Consider the following 20,710-nt stretch of genomic DNA (forward strand, 5'->3'; position numbering starts at 1 on the left):
TGGACCATTAATTATGATTCATAATTAATGGAACGCGTACGAATAATTCATTATTTTGTTACAAATAGCAATTTTTGTTGCATAAATTATATATGTACTATTCCATAACATTGCATTATAGATGAAAGCTATTCTTTAAATCTGTTTATGCAATTATCTGTGGGTTACCATACACACTGTGTGTTTATTGGCAGTCACTGACTTGTACAAACTAAAAGCATAGGCCTACGTTTTTGTAGTATAAAAATGAACTTACTGCAGTAACCGCAGTGGAACAATTAGGAAAGATACTGAGAGCAAGTTGGTTTATAGAAAAAACGTCATCTGTACTTTTAAATGGTAAGGATAGTTAAACGAACCTGTGAAATGTAACGCAATTCCTTTTTTGATGACGTGTAGGAAACATTATTAATTATATTAATTGCCAACACCTACAGTGTAAAGTGGCAATTATCTCCTCCGTTTACACTTCCAACTGTTAAGCCAATATAAGTATGTGTTCATTTAGAAAATAAGTAATATGCGCGTTTGCATGGACGAGTTTTTAGTTTTACGCTTGGTTCCCACTGCAACTTACGCAACGTAAAAAAATGCCCTTCCAAACATTGTGTTTGCCCCCACCTGCGTGATGTTTGCAGCACTATTGCGTCGTCAGTTCCCACTTGTGATTACGCAATACAGCACTTTGCGTTGATACGTCACTGCGTTGCGTTCTAGTGGGAACCACGCTGTAACAGCGTGTGCTGACAATCAAGGATGACTGATGAGTGACAGTGGCTGTGTGTATACTAGTATACATATGGGATGTTAGAGATTTCCTCTGCTGTTCATTTTGAATGTATTGTTTTCTCAAATACACCAGCATTGTAATATATATTATGGCATCATCGTAATAGTCCTGTACGGTTTTGTATTATTTTAGTACTTAAGTCTTAATCACCGCAGCTGCTCCGACGTGTATCAACTTGTTGTCTTAGTAACAACGCAAAAAGCAACGCACCACCTCAATTATGCAAATTAGTTATCCGACGATCGATAAAGCTCCTTACCATATCATATCTATTATTATTATGTTATTATCCTCGACGTATCTGACGACGAAAAATAAAAATGAGATCGAATAAACAGGAGATATACACATCGATATTTTTAGACACTGCGTTTCTTAATGCGTTTTCATGTGCTCAATTTTATGACCTCGTCAATATCAATACACTGGATCCCTTCAATATCATTGATTATTATGTAGAGAAAATGAATACAAGGCCGATGCTATTTTGTTCGTGATGAAACGTGTGACGTCACTTGGATTATTTGCAAGGGTATCACAATTTTGAAGCAAATTCATCTCTTTTGTTTATAAAGAGAAACATTTTTATTCGCGTGCAAACTCGATTTTACAGCTCACTATGCCGGTCGGTTAGTCGGTCGGTTGGTCGGTAAACACTAACACAAATTTGAGCACGCGACTGCATCCATGTATATGGCCTTGTTGCACTTGTATATGGTTTCATACTCCTAAAGAATGTTTAATATTAAACTCGAAAATTATAACATAAGTGAATTTAAATTGTTTAAAACTTAGAAAGAAATAGTGAACGCGCGTCAACTGATGCTAAAAGTAAGTTGTGTAATATTGCTATATAGCAATCAATGAACTAATTATTTAATGAAATTTCAATGAAATATTAATTATAAGCTACCGGTTAGACTTGCCATAAGTCTGTAGTTATTTCGATGTTTGTTCGAGCTCATGTAGTACACGTATGAAACGCCATATGTGCCAAAATATATAATATCTTTTTACTAATATTAAGTCAAAACTCCGTCTGGAACTCAGACTAGCTACCTGTATGTCATGCAAATTATTTGTTTTCCCTGTACGTGTGCCCTTCTGCCTTTTTTAAATGTTACTTTTACAAACTGCAAAAAATCATGCCACTTTCTTCGGTAACATCCATGCCTTTTCTAAATAAATGTGGAATTGAATTGAATTGAAAGAGACCGACCACGACACGTTACATCACAACACGATCTTATTCAATGTAGGCCTATGATATTTCTATTTAGGCAGAGAAAACCATTGAATCTTGTATTGTATTGTAATTAGTACGTGTTGTAGCCTATATAAATAAATAACAAATTCAAATATATACTTCGACCTTGGTAATACAAGTACCAGCATTTCACGTTTCTGATAAACAATGGCTTTTCTCAACGCTTAATTTTAAGATTAAAATGATACCCGGATATCACTGTAATATTGTTATTAGAACAATTGTTGCCTTAAATTACTAATAAAATATCAACCCAGACATCGCATTCAATAGTCTGCCAAAATCGATTACCGTCTGATTTTCAAAAGATCATAAATGGCACATGGTTGCGTTGACGGAACTCTTGAAATATTAGAAAAACTGAATTGCGTTAGTTTTCTGTCTGGTGCGTCAATATGCGGGTGTACATACAGCTTTGTTCCCACTAGCGACGCAATGTAACGCAACCTACGCACCCTACGCAAATTCCCTTCCAATAATTGTGTTTTTCCCCGCCTGTTTGAAATCAAACCTGCAATGTTTGCAGCACTATTGCGTCGTCGGTTCCCACTTGATTACGCAATACAACATTTTGCGTCAATACGTCGTTTCGTTGCGTTAAGTTGCGTCGCTAGTGGGACCCATGCTTTAGTCAATATGCGAATGTGCTTTAAAATATTGATTATGGCTCCAATTTGTCGACAAAACGAAGGAATTTAATTGTATGAAGTTTTAACGTTACATTAATTTCATGATGATGATTCTATTGCACGTTCAGGTTTAAAAAAGAAACATTTTGAGAATGTTGTGCAACGCGAGGTTGGTGACTGCTTGCGTAAAAAAACCAATCTATAGCTTGTGATACTCTGTTACCAAAATCCGAGCGTTGGCTGTTAAAACGGCATAGTCTTTGATTGAATAATAATGTCATTTGTATAGGCCTATTATAAAACTAATTATGTTTGTATTCGTTGAATGTTTTCTTTTGAACAACTGTCGATCTTTCAAGTCATAAAAATATTCTCCCTATTCCAGGAATACAAAACATTTATTATTTGTTATGTTTTTTTTGTCGTCGACCTCGGTTTCTCAAAATAAAAATAGGAAAAACTCGGGATAAATTGACATTGAAAACATTGTTCGTAATGACATCAGCACAATATCCTTGGTAGGGTAATTACTGATACTATTATTATACTATTGTATAAAAGCAATACTGAAATCCACGATGACAACAACATTGGAGTAACCAAGTAGATTCATTGCTATTAACACGGAACGTTTGATAAAACTGTTTTTCAATGACGTCATCGCCTTCGCTATAGTCATTAGAGAGAATAGTCTGTTTACATCAATTGATATTAATATTACTATTTTAAAGCTATCGGGACACATTGAGAAAATCTATTTTTCTGTCTGGCGTATTTACGAATTTTATAAAAAGGATCAATGGTGCTTTTGCATCACAGATTTAATATTAAAACTTAGGCCTACAGTATTCTATTAATAACCTGCATTTTATTTCTCGCACCCTCGCTAGGCCCAACCCAAACTATCCCGTATTACCGTACTACAGGAACCAGCAGATTAAATATGGAATCTGCGATTTATATACATATACAGTAATACGATTTCAGCATATATGAAGTACATTATATTCAGTGGCGCTTACGTACGATATTCAATTATATTCAAGCATATTATTTTCGTCAGACAATTCATTGTGAATTTATGTTCTTGAACGTATTGTATTCATTTTTTTATTGAATAATCGAAAACAATATACATTGTTGTTATATTATAATGATGTCGGGAATATTTCATGTTCTGTGCGCAGTAGCTTCTTCTGTCATGGCGATTTGATCATAATCAATATAATGGCTATGACATTGAAAGATGCAAAGCATTATGAATTGCAATTAAAAAAAAAGTAGATGCGGCGGTCTACATCGGTTTGAAATCTAATGGTTGATCAAAGCAATTAAATAATGTTTTTTTTCTAGGAAAGATAAAATATATATCTGATTCGAAAGATTTAATGATATCAAGATCGTGCTTACTGATAACTTTTAGATGAGCTATTTACACAGACGAACGGTAATAAAAATATAGAATCTCGTTTGTCTCGTCTGAAATCTTCAATTTTCCCCACCCACCCCAATTCCCCAGCACAGATCTTCATATTTTGATTGATTGATTGATTGAAATATATATTTATACTGGGTAACCTCTTCAGTCAAAGACTGGTCTCCCAGAGGGCCCAGTTTGTGATCAGTGGCTGTGATGTACTAATACACCGGGGTAACCCCCTACTCGTCTCGAAAGATGTACTAGGTTCTTTAAAGTGCACACGAGCTAGTTGTGTACACTGGACCTACGGTTTATAGTCCTTATCCGAGAAGACTCGTTCTACCACCAGAACCATGGAGTGAGTGAGCCTCGAACTCCTGCCGATGTTATGGCTACGTAATTACGGTTCCACTGTCTTAACCGCTCGGCCACTCACTCATGTTATATTTAAAGCATCTTTGCCTCGTCTGTATAACCTCTGTTTTAACCTCTTGCTACGACCTTGCCATTTACACACAACGCGAAGTGAACGGGCGGTTTCCGCTCAGGACAGATACAGACTTTTACGTGGGGCAAGCTACGCGGTTTTCCGCTTACGATTAACGCTCGTCTGTGTAAATTGGCCTTTAGTCGTCGAGTGGTTCAGTTACTGTGTTCTGTTCAGAATACGACGTATTTCAATGTTACCAAAGGATACAAGATAAGCAACACGGAGAGCACAGCGCGACTTTGCAGCTAGCGGAAACATAACATGGGTGGGTGGGAAGGGAGACTGACTGACCACAGTACAGGAGGCCTCGGGACAGGCCTTAAAAATGGCAAAATTAAGTGCCGAAATTAAACTAAGTATTTATTTTATATTTTAATTTGCAAAATTGAGGAAGGGGAGTCTGGGGCCACTTGAATCCGCCTATGGACAATAATTGGAATCATTAACTAAAGGGTTATTCGTCATTTGAACAAATCTATACGTCACACATACACATTATGTAGCCATACATTTTTATGGTCACTCTCATTAAAAATGACATTTTGAATGTCAACAGCATGACTTTCGATGACTTGAAAAAGGAGTCGATTGCTGTATTTCAGAAGAAGTTATCAACAGATTTACTCTGAAATAACGTCAAGCAAAATGATTACAATCAATAATTAAATTGAAAACAACATAATATAATCTTAAACATCTCAATAACTTATCGAGTATATATTTATTATTTATATAAGAGTTTCTACTATGTACAATGGATGACATATTTCTACTTCTACAAACAAATATTAATAGGCCTATGATAATAATAATACGATAATAATAATAATACTTTCTAATGTGATTTGCATAAACGTATTTTTGAATATGGAATCGTTTATTAGGATAGAGCACAACATAATAACATTACGCATCTTTACTATACGAAACATACAGGGAGTGTGTACAGATAAACTAAATGTTAAAACAAACAATGGATTTTGTATGACGTAATAATGTGAATTTGTGTTCCATTCAACTGTGACAGATTTAAACAATTGTGACAGATTTGAACAACAATTTGTTAAAACACACCAATAATTACGGAAGATCCCTTTGCGTATAATCCGCGGATTAACGACAGAGCAATCATTATGCGGAAATATTAGATTGAATTATCAATCTAATAATCAATCTTACCAAGACTGAAATTTTACGTGAAAATAAACTAAAAATAGCTTACACCGTTCCCTTTGCGTATAATCCGCGGATTAACGACAGAGCAATCCTATGTGAAAATATTAGATTCAATTATCAATCTATTATTCAGTCTTGAATTTTTTTTACGTAATATGAACTAAAAATAGCTTACACTGTTTACTAAAATTGTATCAATCGTATGTTATAGATTTTTTTTCCATTTGAATTTTCAGTAATTTGGTTGGTAATGGATCGTCAATGGCTCTCCTTACAAAAAAAGATTGAAATCTCAATCTTTTAGATTAAATTTTCATTCTTTTGATGACTAGGAGAGGGTCAGAGTGATAAAATACAAATTGAATTAACTGAACCAAACCACTTTGGGTAAGCACTTATCTAATTTGTTATTGCCAATTTTATAGGCCCTATTATTATTTTCTACTAACATTTAAAAAAATGAAATAAACTGTGTGTAGGCCTATTTAATAAAATAAATGTTGATAATATTTTTGTTACCCAGGTTATAAAATTAGTTTAAAGAAAATTGTCAACTTTGTATGACCACGGAGAAATAAGTTAGGTTATTTCTCCGTGGTCATACAAAGTTGTATATCGGTTTGCACTTAAGCACACTGACCCCAGTATTATGATAGATTGAATAACCACTCTACAATGTTGAATCTACAATCATTGCATTTACACGCGCGCGTATGTTTAAGTACCCACTTATGCTCCTGGCAGAAGAGATTATGTGGATAAAATGCTTCACTTAAGCGTATATTAAACTGAAAGTTAAAACGTCATGATCTTTCGTGATTGGCAATTTTAACATCCCGCACTACAACTACACGAGTCCTTGGTATAAATAGTTGCCAAGCATTTATATCAGATAAAGTTGTGTAGTGCGGATTCTACTGCAGTTATTGCAGTTAAGCGTGGTTCCCACTTGGACGCAACGCAACGACGTATTGACGCAAAGTGATGTATTGCGTAATCACAAGTGGGAACCGACGACGCAACAGTGCTGCAAACATCGTAGGTTTGATTTAACGCAGGCGGGGGCAAACACAATGATTGGAAGGGCATTTTCGTACGTTGCGTAGATTGCGTTACGTTGCGTCGCTAGTGGGAACCAAGCTTTAGGCCCACATTTTACTTTACTCGTAAACATGTTAATGTGATTATTAGCAACTGGGTATTCATTAAACAGTTTACGGCAGTAACTGCAGTAATAGATTTGGTATGATCCCTAACCAGATTCAAAGAAATACTGAAAAAAACAGGAAATGCTTAATCACGTATTAGGCATTGTTAAGATTATTGAATTAACAATGAATATTTTTCGAATGTTGTTCCTGCAAAAATTGAATCGACTCAAATATTATATAGGTTAAATATCTCATTAATTCACATCATCTTGGCCAAAAAAAAGTGGTCGCCGTAAAAACATATACTTAGAAAGACAATTTTTTTAAAGAAGACAAACATTTTTGTTAATATAGTTAAATTGGCCGTTTTTAGCAATTTGCTCATATTTAGGCTTACACTTGATATTGTTTTTACAAATAAAATATGAAATGAATATAAAATAATGTTAGTTAGCATCTTGTAAAAGGGTAAAACAAAAATGATAATCCGAGTTTAACACGTGCAGAGCATAATTATAAACAACATATATGCAATGAAATACCCTAATTTGTATAAAATAACTGTACGTGAACTATGCGCTTTACGTGCGCAGAATTATCAAATCTTATTATAACTTTGTAAAAAAATTGCTTAAGGGTTGAGTTTATCTTCTCGATGCTTTGATTAAGTTGATGTTGTTAAGTTGACGAATGCTTGATTTAGCTACAGTGCAGATTGTGAAGGTTTTAATGAAGAAAATAATTGTTTCTATTCTAAAACAGTACACCTAGTCCATACAGAATTGCTAACAAAATAATCACATTTTGACATTATGAAATAAATGACATTAATCCTAAACGAAAACGTGATAAACATTCAATATCTTCCTGGAATGACGTCAGAGAATTGGAAAATGGAAATTTCAATTCTATATTGGTGGACGTGTACACACCTTATTTATTATATACAGTAGGTTCTTTTTCGTATATCACTGACAACTATTCCTTCGATCCTGTTGGTGGTAATTGGTTGGCTGGTACTACTCCGGAAAAAGATCTTTATAAAACGGAAGATATTGTTTTGCCTGGATTAGGATGTCCGCATTGAACACCAACCGACAATCCCATATTGTGTACACTCCCTATGTTTGCGTATGGTTTTTAGTTGTTTTTTAAAAACACTCCCTTCGCTGTTTGATTATTTATAATTTCTAGTTGTTTTAATCGTACTCCCCCTTCGCTGTTTGCGTATATTATAATTTTTCTAGTTGTTTTAATTGTACACTCCATTCGCTGTTTGCGTATAATATAATTTCTAGTTGTTTTTACGTGTGCGTTTTTATAATGTCTATGTTTTTAATCGTACACTCCCTTCGCTGTGTGCGTATTTATAATTTCTAGTTGTTTTAATTGTACATTCCATTCGCTCTTTGCGTATAATATAATTTCTAGTTGTTTTTAATTGTGTTCAAGGTCTGCAGAAAACGAACTCATTGTAATGGTTCCACTTACTCTCCTCGCTTTCGGCAGGTCCATTCGATGTTCCCGAAGCAGCAGTACCTGCACTTGATACAAGTCTGAAACCTTTACTTAAAAGCATATCAAAAGCTTGCTCCAGAAACACGTGTTTGAGATAAAAACGACTAGTATATCTAGAGCTTAATCCGCGATCTGGATCACGGCTTTCGTTCAAAGACTCGCCAAACACGTCCCTCGCAATAGAAACCCGTCCACATACTAGAATCCGTAGAATTTTACGAAATTTAACATCCACCAAGCCGTCCCTACCAAAAGCAAATGTGCCTCGATAACCAAGCGTCAAACAACCTGGTTGCAAATTTTCCTTGGGCGTGGGCAAAACCTCCGATGGACTTATTCGGTCCGGTTTTTCTGACAATAAAGCAACAAGTTCCGGCAGACGGTAAAATTCTGCTTCAGCTATTAACCTGCTAATGTTTTCAAAACGACTTGGTAGAACTACGGTACTGTTACGCAAATAATCTAATATATATTTAAACAAATCCCCATCACGGTCGATAAAATATTTACCGTTAGTGTCCTTCGCAAGAATCGTTGGATCGGCGAACATTTCAGCAATGACGGACTCGCTATGCTTCGTCAGAGTCGTAAGCGATGTCGCATATTGACGACCGCCGACATTAAGTTCAACGACAGTTGGGGCGATCGACGGCATTGAGGACATTTTTGCTGGTGGTTGAGTACTGGTCCGTCGACGACTGATTACCACTATAACTAACGGTGCATTTATACCGGCAGTGCAACAACTTATTATCAGGAAATGTCCGCTTGGTGGCGCCCTTGAATATAACATTCGTTAGTTTTTACCGTGAATATAAATTTCTCGTTTCAGTTCACAATTTCAACGAGACGAAAATAGTCTTGGATTAAACTAATCCCAGTTTGATTCTATCGATCAGTCTTTTAATAATCGCTTTACGCTATTACACAGAAGCAGATGACACGGAGGGCAAATGTTGAGTATTACATCAAACGTTAGTGCACAATTGAAGCGTTAATATTGGTGTGAAATTGTATTACTTTTGGTTAATTTGACCGGTTAATATTAAAACTCGCTCAAATCATATCCCTATGGAACGCGTTTATGTGATGCTTCGTCCCAGTGGAACGCGTTTATGTGATGCTCTGTCACGTTTGCGTTTGTTGTTATAAATGCATATTGCCAATTCATAGTTTATCAGGTTAACCAATTCATTGATAATAGAGGTCTAATTCAATCTCGGAAAATATCAAGGCTGTCAGCAGGACAGAAACCTCGTATTTCCCTCGTCTACTGTGTCAACTATAATATAATATGGTAGAGGGTGGGGAGAGGGGTGTGTTTGTAAATATAGTTGTAGTTTTTGTAACCTCCTTTTTATGCAGTCCTACGTATTACATTTATAGAATATTTGCGGTTACATTAATGTGTTGTTTTTATCTATATTGTTGTGTTATTATTTTTTTAAGGACGAACATTTGTAATTGTGTCCAAATAATTAATTGTTTGAATTTTTTGTTTTGAAAATTTGGAATGGATGGAATTAACATTATCCCGTGTGCCTCAGTCCTTGTGGAGTTTTTGATCCTGTGTCCCGTATGGTTCACTCCCGTGTGGTTCTACTCCCGTGTGGTTTCACTCCCGTGTGGTTTCACTCCCGTGTGTTTTCACTCCCGTGTGGGTGGTTTCACTCCCGTGTGGTTCTATTCCCGTGTGGTTCCACTCCCGTGTGGTTCTATTCCGTGTGGTTCCACTCCCGTGTGGTTCTATTCCCGTGTGGTTCCACTCCCGTGTGGTTCCGCTTCCGTGTGATTCCACTCCCGTGTGTTGCACCACTGTCGAATGCCTCCACTCCCGTGTATCTCCACTCTTAAGAGTCTCCTCTCCATGTGTGAATTAAACTTCATTAAATCAACAAACGCATTTGAATGTTAAATATAGAAAAATCGATTAGCAAATGAAAGATTGTGAAATGTAATCAGAGTAAGAATAAGCTTCCATCTTAATTAAAGCAACTGTCTGATGTACTTAAATTGCAAAAGATGACACATCAGGTGTTTCAATATTGAGGTGACTGAGTGTGTGAGGTTAAAGCATAACCAGAGCAAACCAATACACGGATTACCTAGGCCTAGGCTACCTAGGCCTAGGTAATCCGTGTATTGGTTTGCTCTGGCTACCTAGGCCTAGGCTACATAGGCTTAGGCTACCGGTGTCTTTACAGCTTGGTTTCCACTTGGACACCACGCAAGGATAAAGCGCACCGCAAGTACGAAGCAATTATGACGATGATCATCCGCCGTCTGTCGCTTGTGATTATTCATCAACTCACTGGCGGTGCTTACGTCCTTGCGTTGCGTCCAAAGTGGGAACGAAGCTTTATAAATAAATGTGTGTTTGTTTGTTTGTAATATTTATTGCTTTCCATAAAAAACACAATACAATACATTATAGTTTGAAATTAACAAAATCAAACAAAAACTAAATAATTAAACAGTTATGGAATAGCAGATGATAACCCTTTAAGCTGGGAATCTTGTTTCAGAAGGGGTCCTCGACAATAGACATAGAAATATATAATATTATAGTTATATACTACAATTTACATACTTTAATTAATAGATGAGAGTCATTTTATATTATTACTTATTTAAAAAAGAATAAATTGTAATTTTATATACACTCATTTTTAGAAAAATATTATTTATATTTGTTACAAAAATGTATGTTTTATATTATTAATTTATAAAAATATAATTTAATTTGTTGATTAAATTGATTACCATAACACATTTATGATTATTTAGAATATCTAAAGTTTATAAAATGACCATTTTGTCAAATAGGTATTTTTTAATGTTTTGTTTAAAGGTTGTGTGATTGTCAATGCGTTTTAAGGCGTGGTTCCCACTAGAACGCAACGCAGCGACGTATCGACGCAAAGTGCTGTATTGCGTAATCACAAGTGGGAACCGACGACGCAATAGTGCTGCAAACATCGCAGGTTTGATTTCAGGCAGGCGGGGGAAAACACAATGATTAGAAGGGCATTTTCTTACGTTGAATGATTGCGTTACGTTGCGTCGCTAGTGGGAACCAAGCTTAAGTGGCGGGAATATTTTGTCATAATCTATACATTACAACACAAAAGTAAAACAGTTTTTGCCATGTCACTCTTTCCCTCCCCGCGTCTTTCATGTCCCAGCAGTGACAAGAAGCGTCCTGCCACACCATCTGATTGAAGCTGAACATTTCGACTGCAAATACTTGTTCATATTATTATTTTGATACAGTCTTTGATTATGATAATTTTAAGCATCTTTCGAATAATTACACACTCTTTAAAACAAGTCGTTGAATGTCGCCGTTAATAAACATTTCGATGTATTTTCCTTCGTTTTGCCAGTAGCATCTTTTTTCCAATATGCAATTCGATTAGCTAACCAGTTTCAGGTTACTTACTTCTATGTTGTTATTGGTTTACGGGATCTGTGTTTTTATGATCCAGGCCTATTTTATTTGTTTTCACACTTTTTGCACGCTTAATTATTCCCCATAATGTTTTCCCAATTCTCATGTTCCATTGCATGATGTAATTGTCGTCGAGGTAAACAATTTTTCATGTACACAAATAACGATTTGCTATAACTATTAATGTTGGCTCAATTAAAAAGCACTAATCACGAAATAACTCATCATATTCTTGAAAGTTTATTAACAGCCAAGACAAACAATTTTAACTCATCAATAAAACGTGCGCTTATAAGAGTTTTATCAGAATTTAGACGCGCGCGTAGCAATATATCGCGGTTTAAACGCCGACGGGTGCTGAATGCTGAGTCCGCACTTAAAACAATTGCGAACAATAAACCTTGTCTACACTATCAAACTTTATGTGACAAAAAAATTGATGTGCTCATATATGGACATGGTGATGTCATACCACTACCATATTTGGGAATATCACTACCATATTTAGGCACATCACACTTTTTTGTCAAACTAGTTTGATAGTGTAGACAGAGGTTTATGCCATGAAAATAATGGTTACTAAATGTTTATGTTAAAAAAATCTATTTCTTGGATAGATTAAACACATTCAGTATTGAATCAGCTGATCGTTGAAATGGTAACCCATTTTCTTGTTCCGTTTAATAAATTACCTACCCATCATGGACTAACTCGAGGGACTAATACTCAATATTGACGCCACATTCCACATTTTAATGCGTTGACAGTTAATCTCGTTTAATTGATTTCTTTGAATATGCTCTCCGCCTGCAGTATTTATGTAATATTATTAACTGTCAAAACACAAAACCTTCTGACAGGTACAGTAGAAATGAAAATAGGCATTCTATTTAAAATTCTTCCGGACATAGGTAGGGCATAGGTAGGGCAATAATGTCAAGATATGCATTAATAATAGTTATCTCATGTGCGAAAACAGAATATTCTTGCCGTAAATGTTTGCAATTATATGTATTTCCGGTATAGAAGGCATTTTGATTCCGGGTTGGAACATTATATTTATCAGAATGATCACCCGGAATGTAATTATGTGCATTCGATTATTACGCGTATATGCAAGTCGAGTGATGGATTATTTAATGTACTGTATGCATGCTGTAAATAAAATTAGATTTTTTTTAAATGCATCTTAAATTAATCTCAGACCAAATCACGCCATATTGCAGGTAATTCCGGATTTTAATTTACACTCTGATATGTAATAAAGTATAAATAATGTGCACGTCGTAGGCATACCTATCTGTACTTTCTCAATCCACCTTAACTATAGATTACATTAGTAGGCTCTATGTACTGTGGCTATATGTACTGTGGCTATATGTACTGTAAGGCTACCCTCCCCATCCCAACAACACGGTGCACCGGACTTCACCGTGACCCCTTCTTTCATTTAAGAGTACAGCATTTGATATACGTTATCAATTATAGCAATAATCTTTGATTTCTATTCAGTCTTTTCATTCACTGATCTGATTAAAAAATACTGAAACTAATAACGTTGGTAAAGATCATAAATTAGCCTAAATCCAAGATCCTTCATTGAATAGTTAATAATGTATAGAGGGCGGTATAGAATTTTATCTACGTCCCGCCATGCGCAGTCGAGTCGATCGAGAGAGTGAGCCGACATGCGCAGTGGTTATATGACGTGCGCATCGCGTTGCCATGCCAATTGTCATGCGCGCATCAAGGTTCCTACGATACAGAACATAATATCTAATTCAGAAAACTATCGACAGCTTTTAGAAGTTATTGTGAAATCTATTTTATCTATTGTATTAATTGGTTTATTATAATGGGTAATAATTGCAGCGTACTTTCTTGTGGAAGTTATACTGTTGAATCCGCCGTGGTGGACAATCGCGAGAAATTAGAAGAAGATGAAGGAACTGATGTTGATAATCCTATGCAATCGGTGCCAACCGAAATCGCTGAAGCTGAAGATGACACCAACAATGCCAATGGTTCCTCAGCAACTGCGTTGGCATACGTCCCACCAGTAGAGGATCTGTCGGATAGCCACGGTACGGATAGCAAAGAAAAGAAAAAGAAGACTATTTTCACAAGAATCCGTCGGTCAATCAGGTTACAGAGAAGAACCATGGCTGATGTTAGAGAAGTATATAAAGTGAAAGACTGCAATGATGGTGGAGAGACACCTGCTCTCAAACAAGACGTGGACATACCACTACCTGTTGAAACCAAGGCGGCAGATTCAAATGAAAGGTTATATTAAATGTGTTTTGTTTGTAGGTATACCTAGGCCTAGATGTATAAAAGACGAGTGGGATTTATTGACACCGGTTGTGTAGTCACACATTAATACTTGCCAATTAGGTTTAGTGTAGAATTAGGAGTAGGGTTAGTATAGCGTGTGGTCCACGATCAGTATGATTTTGTTTTGAGGAGACGATCGGTTCTAGCCTACCTTGTAACATATTTGACTTGATTACATACAGTACGCCCTATACATCATTAAACTAAGTTCAGACTTTAAGTTGCTATTTTGTTTATTGTCAGTTTCTCTTTTTAATAATTAATTATTAATTAATTATTTTATAAATTTAGTAGAAAAGAGGATAACGAAGAGGTGAAAGAAGAGATGAAATTTGAGGATTTGGAAAAACAAAATGTTCTGTAAGGCCTAAACTATTTTCATTTAAAAAAAAATTGATATTTCAATTATTAGGCATTAATATTTTATTTATGTATTAGACGTCAATTTTAAATTCTTGTTTTTTTAAATCTATTAGTGAGCTGCCTGTCCCTGAACTCCCAAATAGTGAACTTACTGTCGTAGATAACTCGTCGGAGGAGGGCGACAAACATAGTGTGAACTCAGATTTAGACGTTGAAGAATACAAAATGGTTCAAGAAGGCAATAGGAAATTGGGTACAGTTTATAGACAACATTTTCTGTTCTTAGACTACTGTTTATATTTTTGAAACTATTTATCTTATTATAAGATTGTTTTTCTCGTTCACAGATGAACTCTCTGACAGATATATACTACCGACGGATGTTCCTACTCGTGTGATCAGAAGGTATTGTATAATCATCGTCTTTATTAAATCATCATCATCATCATTTGTTATCATCTTTCATCATTGATAATAATCATATTATTGTTTATAATTTTATTCAGCAATGTTCAAGATTTGTCTGTGGACAGCAGACTTACTACACGTCGTCGCCGACCGCCATCGCGGTTCGGCATCGAGGACGAACTACTTTTATCCTACAGAGACGTGAACAGAGAGATGCCATCTGCGTTTTCTACAATGGCACAGGCAGATAATGACAGTGAACTGATGGAAGAAATTGGAATGCTTAATAGGTACCGCCAAGTAAGTAATTAACAAAAAAATAAGTAAGAAACAAACAAATACTTCATTATAAAGTTGACGACAATATAAATGTATAATGTTTCTATTTTATAGCTAAAGCTAAAAGACAATATGAACGAGATGGCGAAAAGACGAGAACGTAACAGAAGAATGAAATTACGAATGAAGCAACAACACAACCAAACATTAATGGAACCACAGGGTGTGTTGGAAAATGTCTTAGAGGCGGTGGACGAGAAGGAGTAGTGGGAGGTGGTCCGGTAGAGGAGGGGGTGGAGGCTGGAGTTTTGAAGGAGACAGATCAGATGGAACTAACAGCAATGATAGGTGACCACGACGCTGAGCATAGATTGGGATACTGGGGCAGTCACATAAACTAGTGAAGATGTCTTAGATGCGGTGGACGAGGAGGAGTAGTGGGAGGTGGTCCGGTGGTAGAGGAGGGGGTGGAGGCTGGAGTTTTGAAGGAGACAGATCAGATGGAACTAACAGCAATGATAGGTGACCACGACGCTGAGCATAGATTGGGATACTGGGGCAGTCACATAAACTAGTGGCAAGATGTTTTAGAGGCGGTGGACGAGGAGGAGTAGTGGGAGGTGGTCTGCTGGTAGAGGAGGGGTGGAGGCTGGAGTTTTGAAGGAGACAGACCAGATGGAACTTACAGAAAGGATAGGCGACCAGGAGGCTGAGCATAGATTGGGATACTTGGGCAGTCACATAAACTAGTGAAGAAAGTCTAATAGACGACGAGTATTATTTACCAGATTTTATTTAGCGTCTTCTACTTGAGGTAAGTGCTCACGTTTGATGTGTAATGTGAATACACCCCTAGTTAAACTGTTTATAATAGGCCTATATTTTTGAATACTAAACGGATTTCTCTTTTTTTTTCATTTTTAGGTTTTTGTTTGTTGTGATGAATCATGAAATGGAGGATAACACATAAATGGTTTTAATACCGCATGGCACATGTCGTTACATAACGAAGATAATTCTAAAATATTAGACTGCATGATACGAAACAGAATTGAATTACATTATGTATTGGTCTTTGTATTCATAAGATGATGATGTCATAATGCATTGCGATAAAGGATCGGATACGAATTTCATTGAAGACTGAGAATATACAAATAATATATATAAATATGATGAAAATAAAGTGAGCAGTTTTTAAACAAATAATTTATCTGGCATTGTCTTTGTTGAAGTTAATGATCACATAGGATAAACTATCTTTTAAAGCCTTTTTTTAAACCATACATTGTTATCACATGTGCTTTTTAAATTGCAAAATATGAATTCTATTTTAAAATTCTTCCAGACATAGGTAGGGCTTTAATGACATGATGTACATTAATAATAGTTATCTCATGTGCGAAAACAGAATGTTCTTTCCGTTTAAATGTTTGCAATTATATGTATTTCCGGTATAGAAGGAATTTTGATTCCGGGTTGCAACATTTTTATTTATCAGAATGATCATGTGCATTCGATTATTACGCGCTATATGCAAGTCGAGTGATAGATTATTTAATGTACTGTATGCATGCTGTAAACAAAATTAGATTTAAAAAAATGCATCTTAAATTAATCTGAGACCGAATCTTGTCATACTGCGGGTAATTCCGGATTTTAGTTTACACTCTGATACGTAATAAAGTATAAATAAATTGCATATCTATCTGTACTTTCTCAATCCACCAAAAGTATAGATTACATTAATAGGCTATTTGTAAGACTACCCATCCCCCTTCCCCACACGGTACACCCAACTTTCACTTCATCCTAACCCCTTCTTTCATTTAAGAGTACAGCATTTGATATACGCCATCTATAGTATTAATCTCTGATTTCTATTCAGTCTTTTTATTCACTGGTCTGATTAAGAACCACTAAAACTAACGTTATTGGTAAAGATAATAAATTAGCCTAAATCCAAGATCCTTCATTGAACAGTTAATAATGTATAGAGGGCGGTAAAGAATGTTATCTACGCCATCATGCGCAGTCGAGTCGATCGAGAGAGTGAGCAGACATGCGCAGTGGTGGTTATATGACGTGCGCATCGCGTTTCCATGCCAATTATAGTGCGTGTGTCACAAAGTTCCTACGATACAGAACATAATATCTAATTCAGAAAACTATCGACAACTTTTAGAAGTTATTGTTAAATCTATTTTATCTATATTATTAATTCGTTCATTGTTATAATGGGTAATAAGTGCAGCGTACTTTCTTGTGGAAGTTATACTGTTGAATCCGCCGTGGTGGACAATCTCGAGAAATTAGAAGAAGATGAAGGAACTGATGTTGATAATCCTAGACCTATGCAATCGGTGCCAACCGAAAGCGCTGAAGCTGAAGACGACAATAACAATGCCAATGGTTCCTCAGCAACTGCGTTGGCAGACGTCCCACCAGTAGAGGATCTGTCGGATAGCCACGGTACGGATAGCAAAGAAAAGAAAAAGAAGACTTCAATTTTCGCAAGAGTCCGTCGGTCAATCAGGTTACAGAGAAGAACCATGGCCGAGGTTAGAGATGTATATAAAGTGAAAGACTGCAATGATGGTGGAGAGACAGCTGCTGTCAAACAAGACGTGGACATACCACTACCTGTTGAAACCAAGGCGGCAGATTCAAATGAAAGGTTATTAAGTTATATTAAATTTGTTTAGTTTCTAAGTAGGCCTAGATGTATAAAAGAGTTTTAGTGGAATTGACACCGGCTGTGTAGTCACGCATTAATACTTGCCAATAATGATTAGTGTAGAATTGTAGGACTAGGGTTAGTACCTGTAGTAGTGTGTTAGGGCCGGGTCCTTCCACGAGCAGTGATTTTTTCTTGAGGTGATCTAGCCTACCTACCATCTTTGATTTGATTAAAATACAGTACAGCATTAAACACAAGCTCAGACTTCAAGTTGCTATTTCTCGATTGTCAGTTGTTCTTTTTTAATAATTAATTATTAATTAATTATTTTCTAAATTTAGTATAAAAGAGGATAACGAAGAGGTAAAAGAAGAGATGAAATTCGAGGACCTGGAAGAGCAAAATGTTCTGTAAGGCTAAAACTGAAAACAAAAATTGATATTTAAATGTTAGGCCTAATATTTTAATTGATTTATGTGAAGACGTCAATTTTAAATTCTTGTTTTTTTTTTTAATCTATTAGTGAGCTGCCTGTCCCTGAACTCCCGAAAAGTGAACTTACTGTCGTAGAAGACTCGTCGGAGGAGGGCGACAAACATAGTGTAAACTCAGATTTAGACGTTGAAGAATACAAAATGGTTCAAGAAGGCAATAGGAAATTGGGTACAGTTTATAGACAACATTGTCTGTGTTTAGACTGTTTATATTTTTGAATTATATTAAATTATTATAAAAGATTGTTTTTCTCGTTTACAGATGAACTCTCTGACAGATATATACTACCGACCGATGTTCCTACTCGTGTGATCAGAAGGTATTGTATAATCATCATCGTCTTTATTAAATCATTATCATCATCCATCATCATCATCATCATTTGTTATCAACTATCATGATAATAATTATATTTTTTATCATTTTATTCAGCAATGTCCAAGATTTGTCTGTGGACAGCAGACTTACTACACGTCGTCGCCGACCGCCATCGCGGTTCGGCATCGAGGACGAACTACTTTTATCCTACAGAGACGTGAACAGGGAGATGCCATCTGCGTTTTCTACAATGGCACAGGCAGATAATGACAGTGAACTGATGGAAGAAATTGGAATACTAAATCGCTACCGCCAAGTAAGTAATTAAAAAAAAAGTAAGAAATAAAAAAATAATTCATTATAAAGTTAACTACAATATAAATTTACAAAGTTTCTCTTTTATAGCTAAAGCTAAAAGACAATATGAACGAGATGGCAAAAAGACGAGAACGTAACAGAAGAATGAAATTGCGAATGAAGCAACAACACAACCAAACATTAATGGAACCACAGGGTGTGTTGGAAGATGTCTTAGAGGCGGTGGACGAGGAGGAGTAGTGGAACCGGGTGGTCTGGTAGAGGAGGGGTGGAGGCTGGAGTTTTGAAAGAGACCGGATAGATGGAACTATACAGCAAGGATAGGTGACCAGGGGGCTGAGCATAGATTGGGATACTGAGGCAGTCACATAAACTAGTGAAGATGTCTTATAGGCGGTGGACGAGGAGGAGTAGTGGAACCGGGTGGTCTGGTAGAGGAGGGGTGGAGGCTGGAGTTTTGAAAGAGACCGGATAGATGGAACTATACAGCAAGGATAGGTGACCATGGGGCTGAGCATAGATTGGGATACTGGGGCAGTCACATAAACTAGTGAAGATGTCTTATAGGCGGTGGACGAGGAGGAGTAGTGGGAGGTGGTCCGGTAGAGGAGGGGTGGAGGCTGGAGTTTTGAAAGAGACAGGATAGATGGAACTAACAGCAAGGATAGGTGACCAGGGGGCTGAGCATAGATTGGGATACTAGGGCAGTCACATAAACTAGTGACGATGTCTTAGAGGCGGTGGACGAGGAGGAGTAGTGGGAGGTGGTCTGGTAGAGGAGGGGTGGAGGCTGGAGTTTTTAAAGAGACAGGCTAGATGGAACTATACAGCAAGGATAGGTGACCAGGGGCATAAATTAGGATACTGGGGCAGTCACATAAACTAGTGAAGAAAGTCGAATAGATGACGAGTATTATTCACCAGATTGTATTTAGCGTCTTCTACTTTAGGTAAGTGCTCACGTTAGTCAGCCCAGTCACGTGGTCGACTTTGATGTGTAATGTAAACACCTCTAGTATACCTTTTTGAATACTAAACGGATTTCTCTTTTTTTTTCATTTTTAGGTTTCTGTTTGTTGTGATGAATCATAAAATGGAGGATATAACATAAATTGTTTTAATACCGCATGGCATAACTTGTACAATATTAGACTGCATGATACGAAACAGAATTGAATTACATTATTTATTGGTCTTTGTTTTCATAATGCTTTGCGATAAATGATCTGATACGAATATCATTGAGAAGACTGATATATACAAATAATATATAAATATGATGAAAATAAAGTGAGCAGTTTTTTAAACAAATACTTTATCTGTCATTGTCTTTGTTTGTTGAAGTTATAGAATGATCACATAGGAATAAACTATCTTTTTAAAATACTATACTATTTTGTGTGTGAAATATTTCAGTAACAAATCAATTACCTAAACATTCACAAAATGATTACGTCACAACGTTCTGTGATGACGTAGTAGCCGCACATGCAGGTTCGCTGTTTAAAGTTCGTAAGTTGTTGGTGTGGATTCATATTGAAATGGAGTCTCTTTTTGAAGAAGCGCATAATACTGACGTTAAATAAAGTATTTCTCGATTTTTGTAGTAACCTAATATCG

The 20,710-nt window shown here is 36.2% G+C and overlaps 3 protein-coding genes across 4 annotated transcripts; 2 read left to right on the plus strand and 1 right to left on the minus strand.

Annotated features, from left to right (window-relative positions):
* Positions 1-5,306: 5,306 nt before the first annotated feature.
* On the minus strand, positions 5,307-9,143 carry LOC144842294 (BTB/POZ domain-containing protein KCTD16-like). Its single transcript, XM_078698727.1, has 2 exons — positions 8,271-9,143; positions 5,307-8,087 (listed from the first exon to the last, which is right to left on the minus strand). The coding sequence occupies exon 1, from the start codon at positions 9,103-9,105 to the stop codon at positions 8,371-8,373; it is 735 nt and encodes a 244-aa protein (XP_078554853.1). The 5' UTR covers positions 9,106-9,143; the 3' UTR covers positions 5,307-8,087; positions 8,271-8,370.
* A 4,907-nt stretch (positions 9,144-14,050) lies between these two features.
* Positions 14,051-17,614, plus strand: LOC144842274 (uncharacterized). 2 transcript variants are annotated; one of them, XM_078698701.1, is made up of 8 exons: positions 14,051-14,178; positions 14,521-14,589; positions 14,706-14,845; positions 14,940-14,997; positions 15,099-15,300; positions 15,394-16,093; positions 16,204-16,465; positions 17,534-17,614. In XM_078698701.1, the coding sequence occupies exons 1-6, from the start codon at positions 14,054-14,056 to the stop codon at positions 15,544-15,546; spliced, it is 747 nt and encodes a 248-aa protein (XP_078554827.1). In that variant the 5' UTR covers positions 14,051-14,053; the 3' UTR covers positions 15,547-16,093; positions 16,204-16,465; positions 17,534-17,614. The 2 variants fall into 2 exon arrangements, with proteins under 2 accessions (XP_078554827.1, XP_078554826.1); XM_078698700.1 differs by lacking the exon at positions 17,534-17,614 and having other exon boundaries at positions 16,204-16,466.
* On the plus strand, positions 17,368-20,257 carry LOC144842273 (uncharacterized). The gene is made up of 7 exons (XM_078698699.1): positions 17,368-17,956; positions 18,301-18,369; positions 18,483-18,622; positions 18,716-18,773; positions 18,887-19,088; positions 19,178-20,040; positions 20,156-20,257. Exons 1-6 carry the CDS (start codon positions 17,517-17,519, stop codon positions 19,328-19,330), a joined length of 1,062 nt encoding a protein of 353 aa, XP_078554825.1. The 5' UTR covers positions 17,368-17,516; the 3' UTR covers positions 19,331-20,040; positions 20,156-20,257.
* Positions 20,258-20,710: the final 453 nt, after the last annotated feature.

The sequence above is a fragment of the Antedon bifida genome, chromosome 5 (assembly GCF_963402885.1).
Source record: "Antedon bifida chromosome 5, ecAntBifi1.1, whole genome shotgun sequence".
Taxonomy (NCBI): Eukaryota; Metazoa; Echinodermata; class Crinoidea; order Comatulida; family Antedonidae; genus Antedon; species Antedon bifida.

Coding starts and splice junctions, on each gene's coding strand:
- LOC144842294 (XM_078698727.1), bottom strand. CDS start 9,105: ATGTCCTCAATGCCGTCGATCGCCCCAACTGTCGTTGAACTTAATGTC.
- LOC144842274 (XM_078698701.1), top strand. CDS start 14,054: ATGGCTGATGTTAGAGAAGTATATAAAGTGAAAGACTGCAATGATGGT. Junction 14,846..14,939: donor AGAAGGCAATAGGAAATTGG/GTACAGTTTATA, acceptor TCTCGTTCACAG/ATGAACTCTCTGACAGATAT. Junction 15,301..15,393: donor TGCTTAATAGGTACCGCCAA/GTAAGTAATTAA, acceptor TCTATTTTATAG/CTAAAGCTAAAAGACAATAT.
- LOC144842273 (XM_078698699.1), top strand. CDS start 17,517: ATGGGTAATAAGTGCAGCGTACTTTCTTGTGGAAGTTATACTGTTGAA. Junction 18,774..18,886: donor CCTACTCGTGTGATCAGAAG/GTATTGTATAAT, acceptor CATTTTATTCAG/CAATGTCCAAGATTTGTCTG. Junction 19,089..19,177: donor TACTAAATCGCTACCGCCAA/GTAAGTAATTAA, acceptor TCTCTTTTATAG/CTAAAGCTAAAAGACAATAT.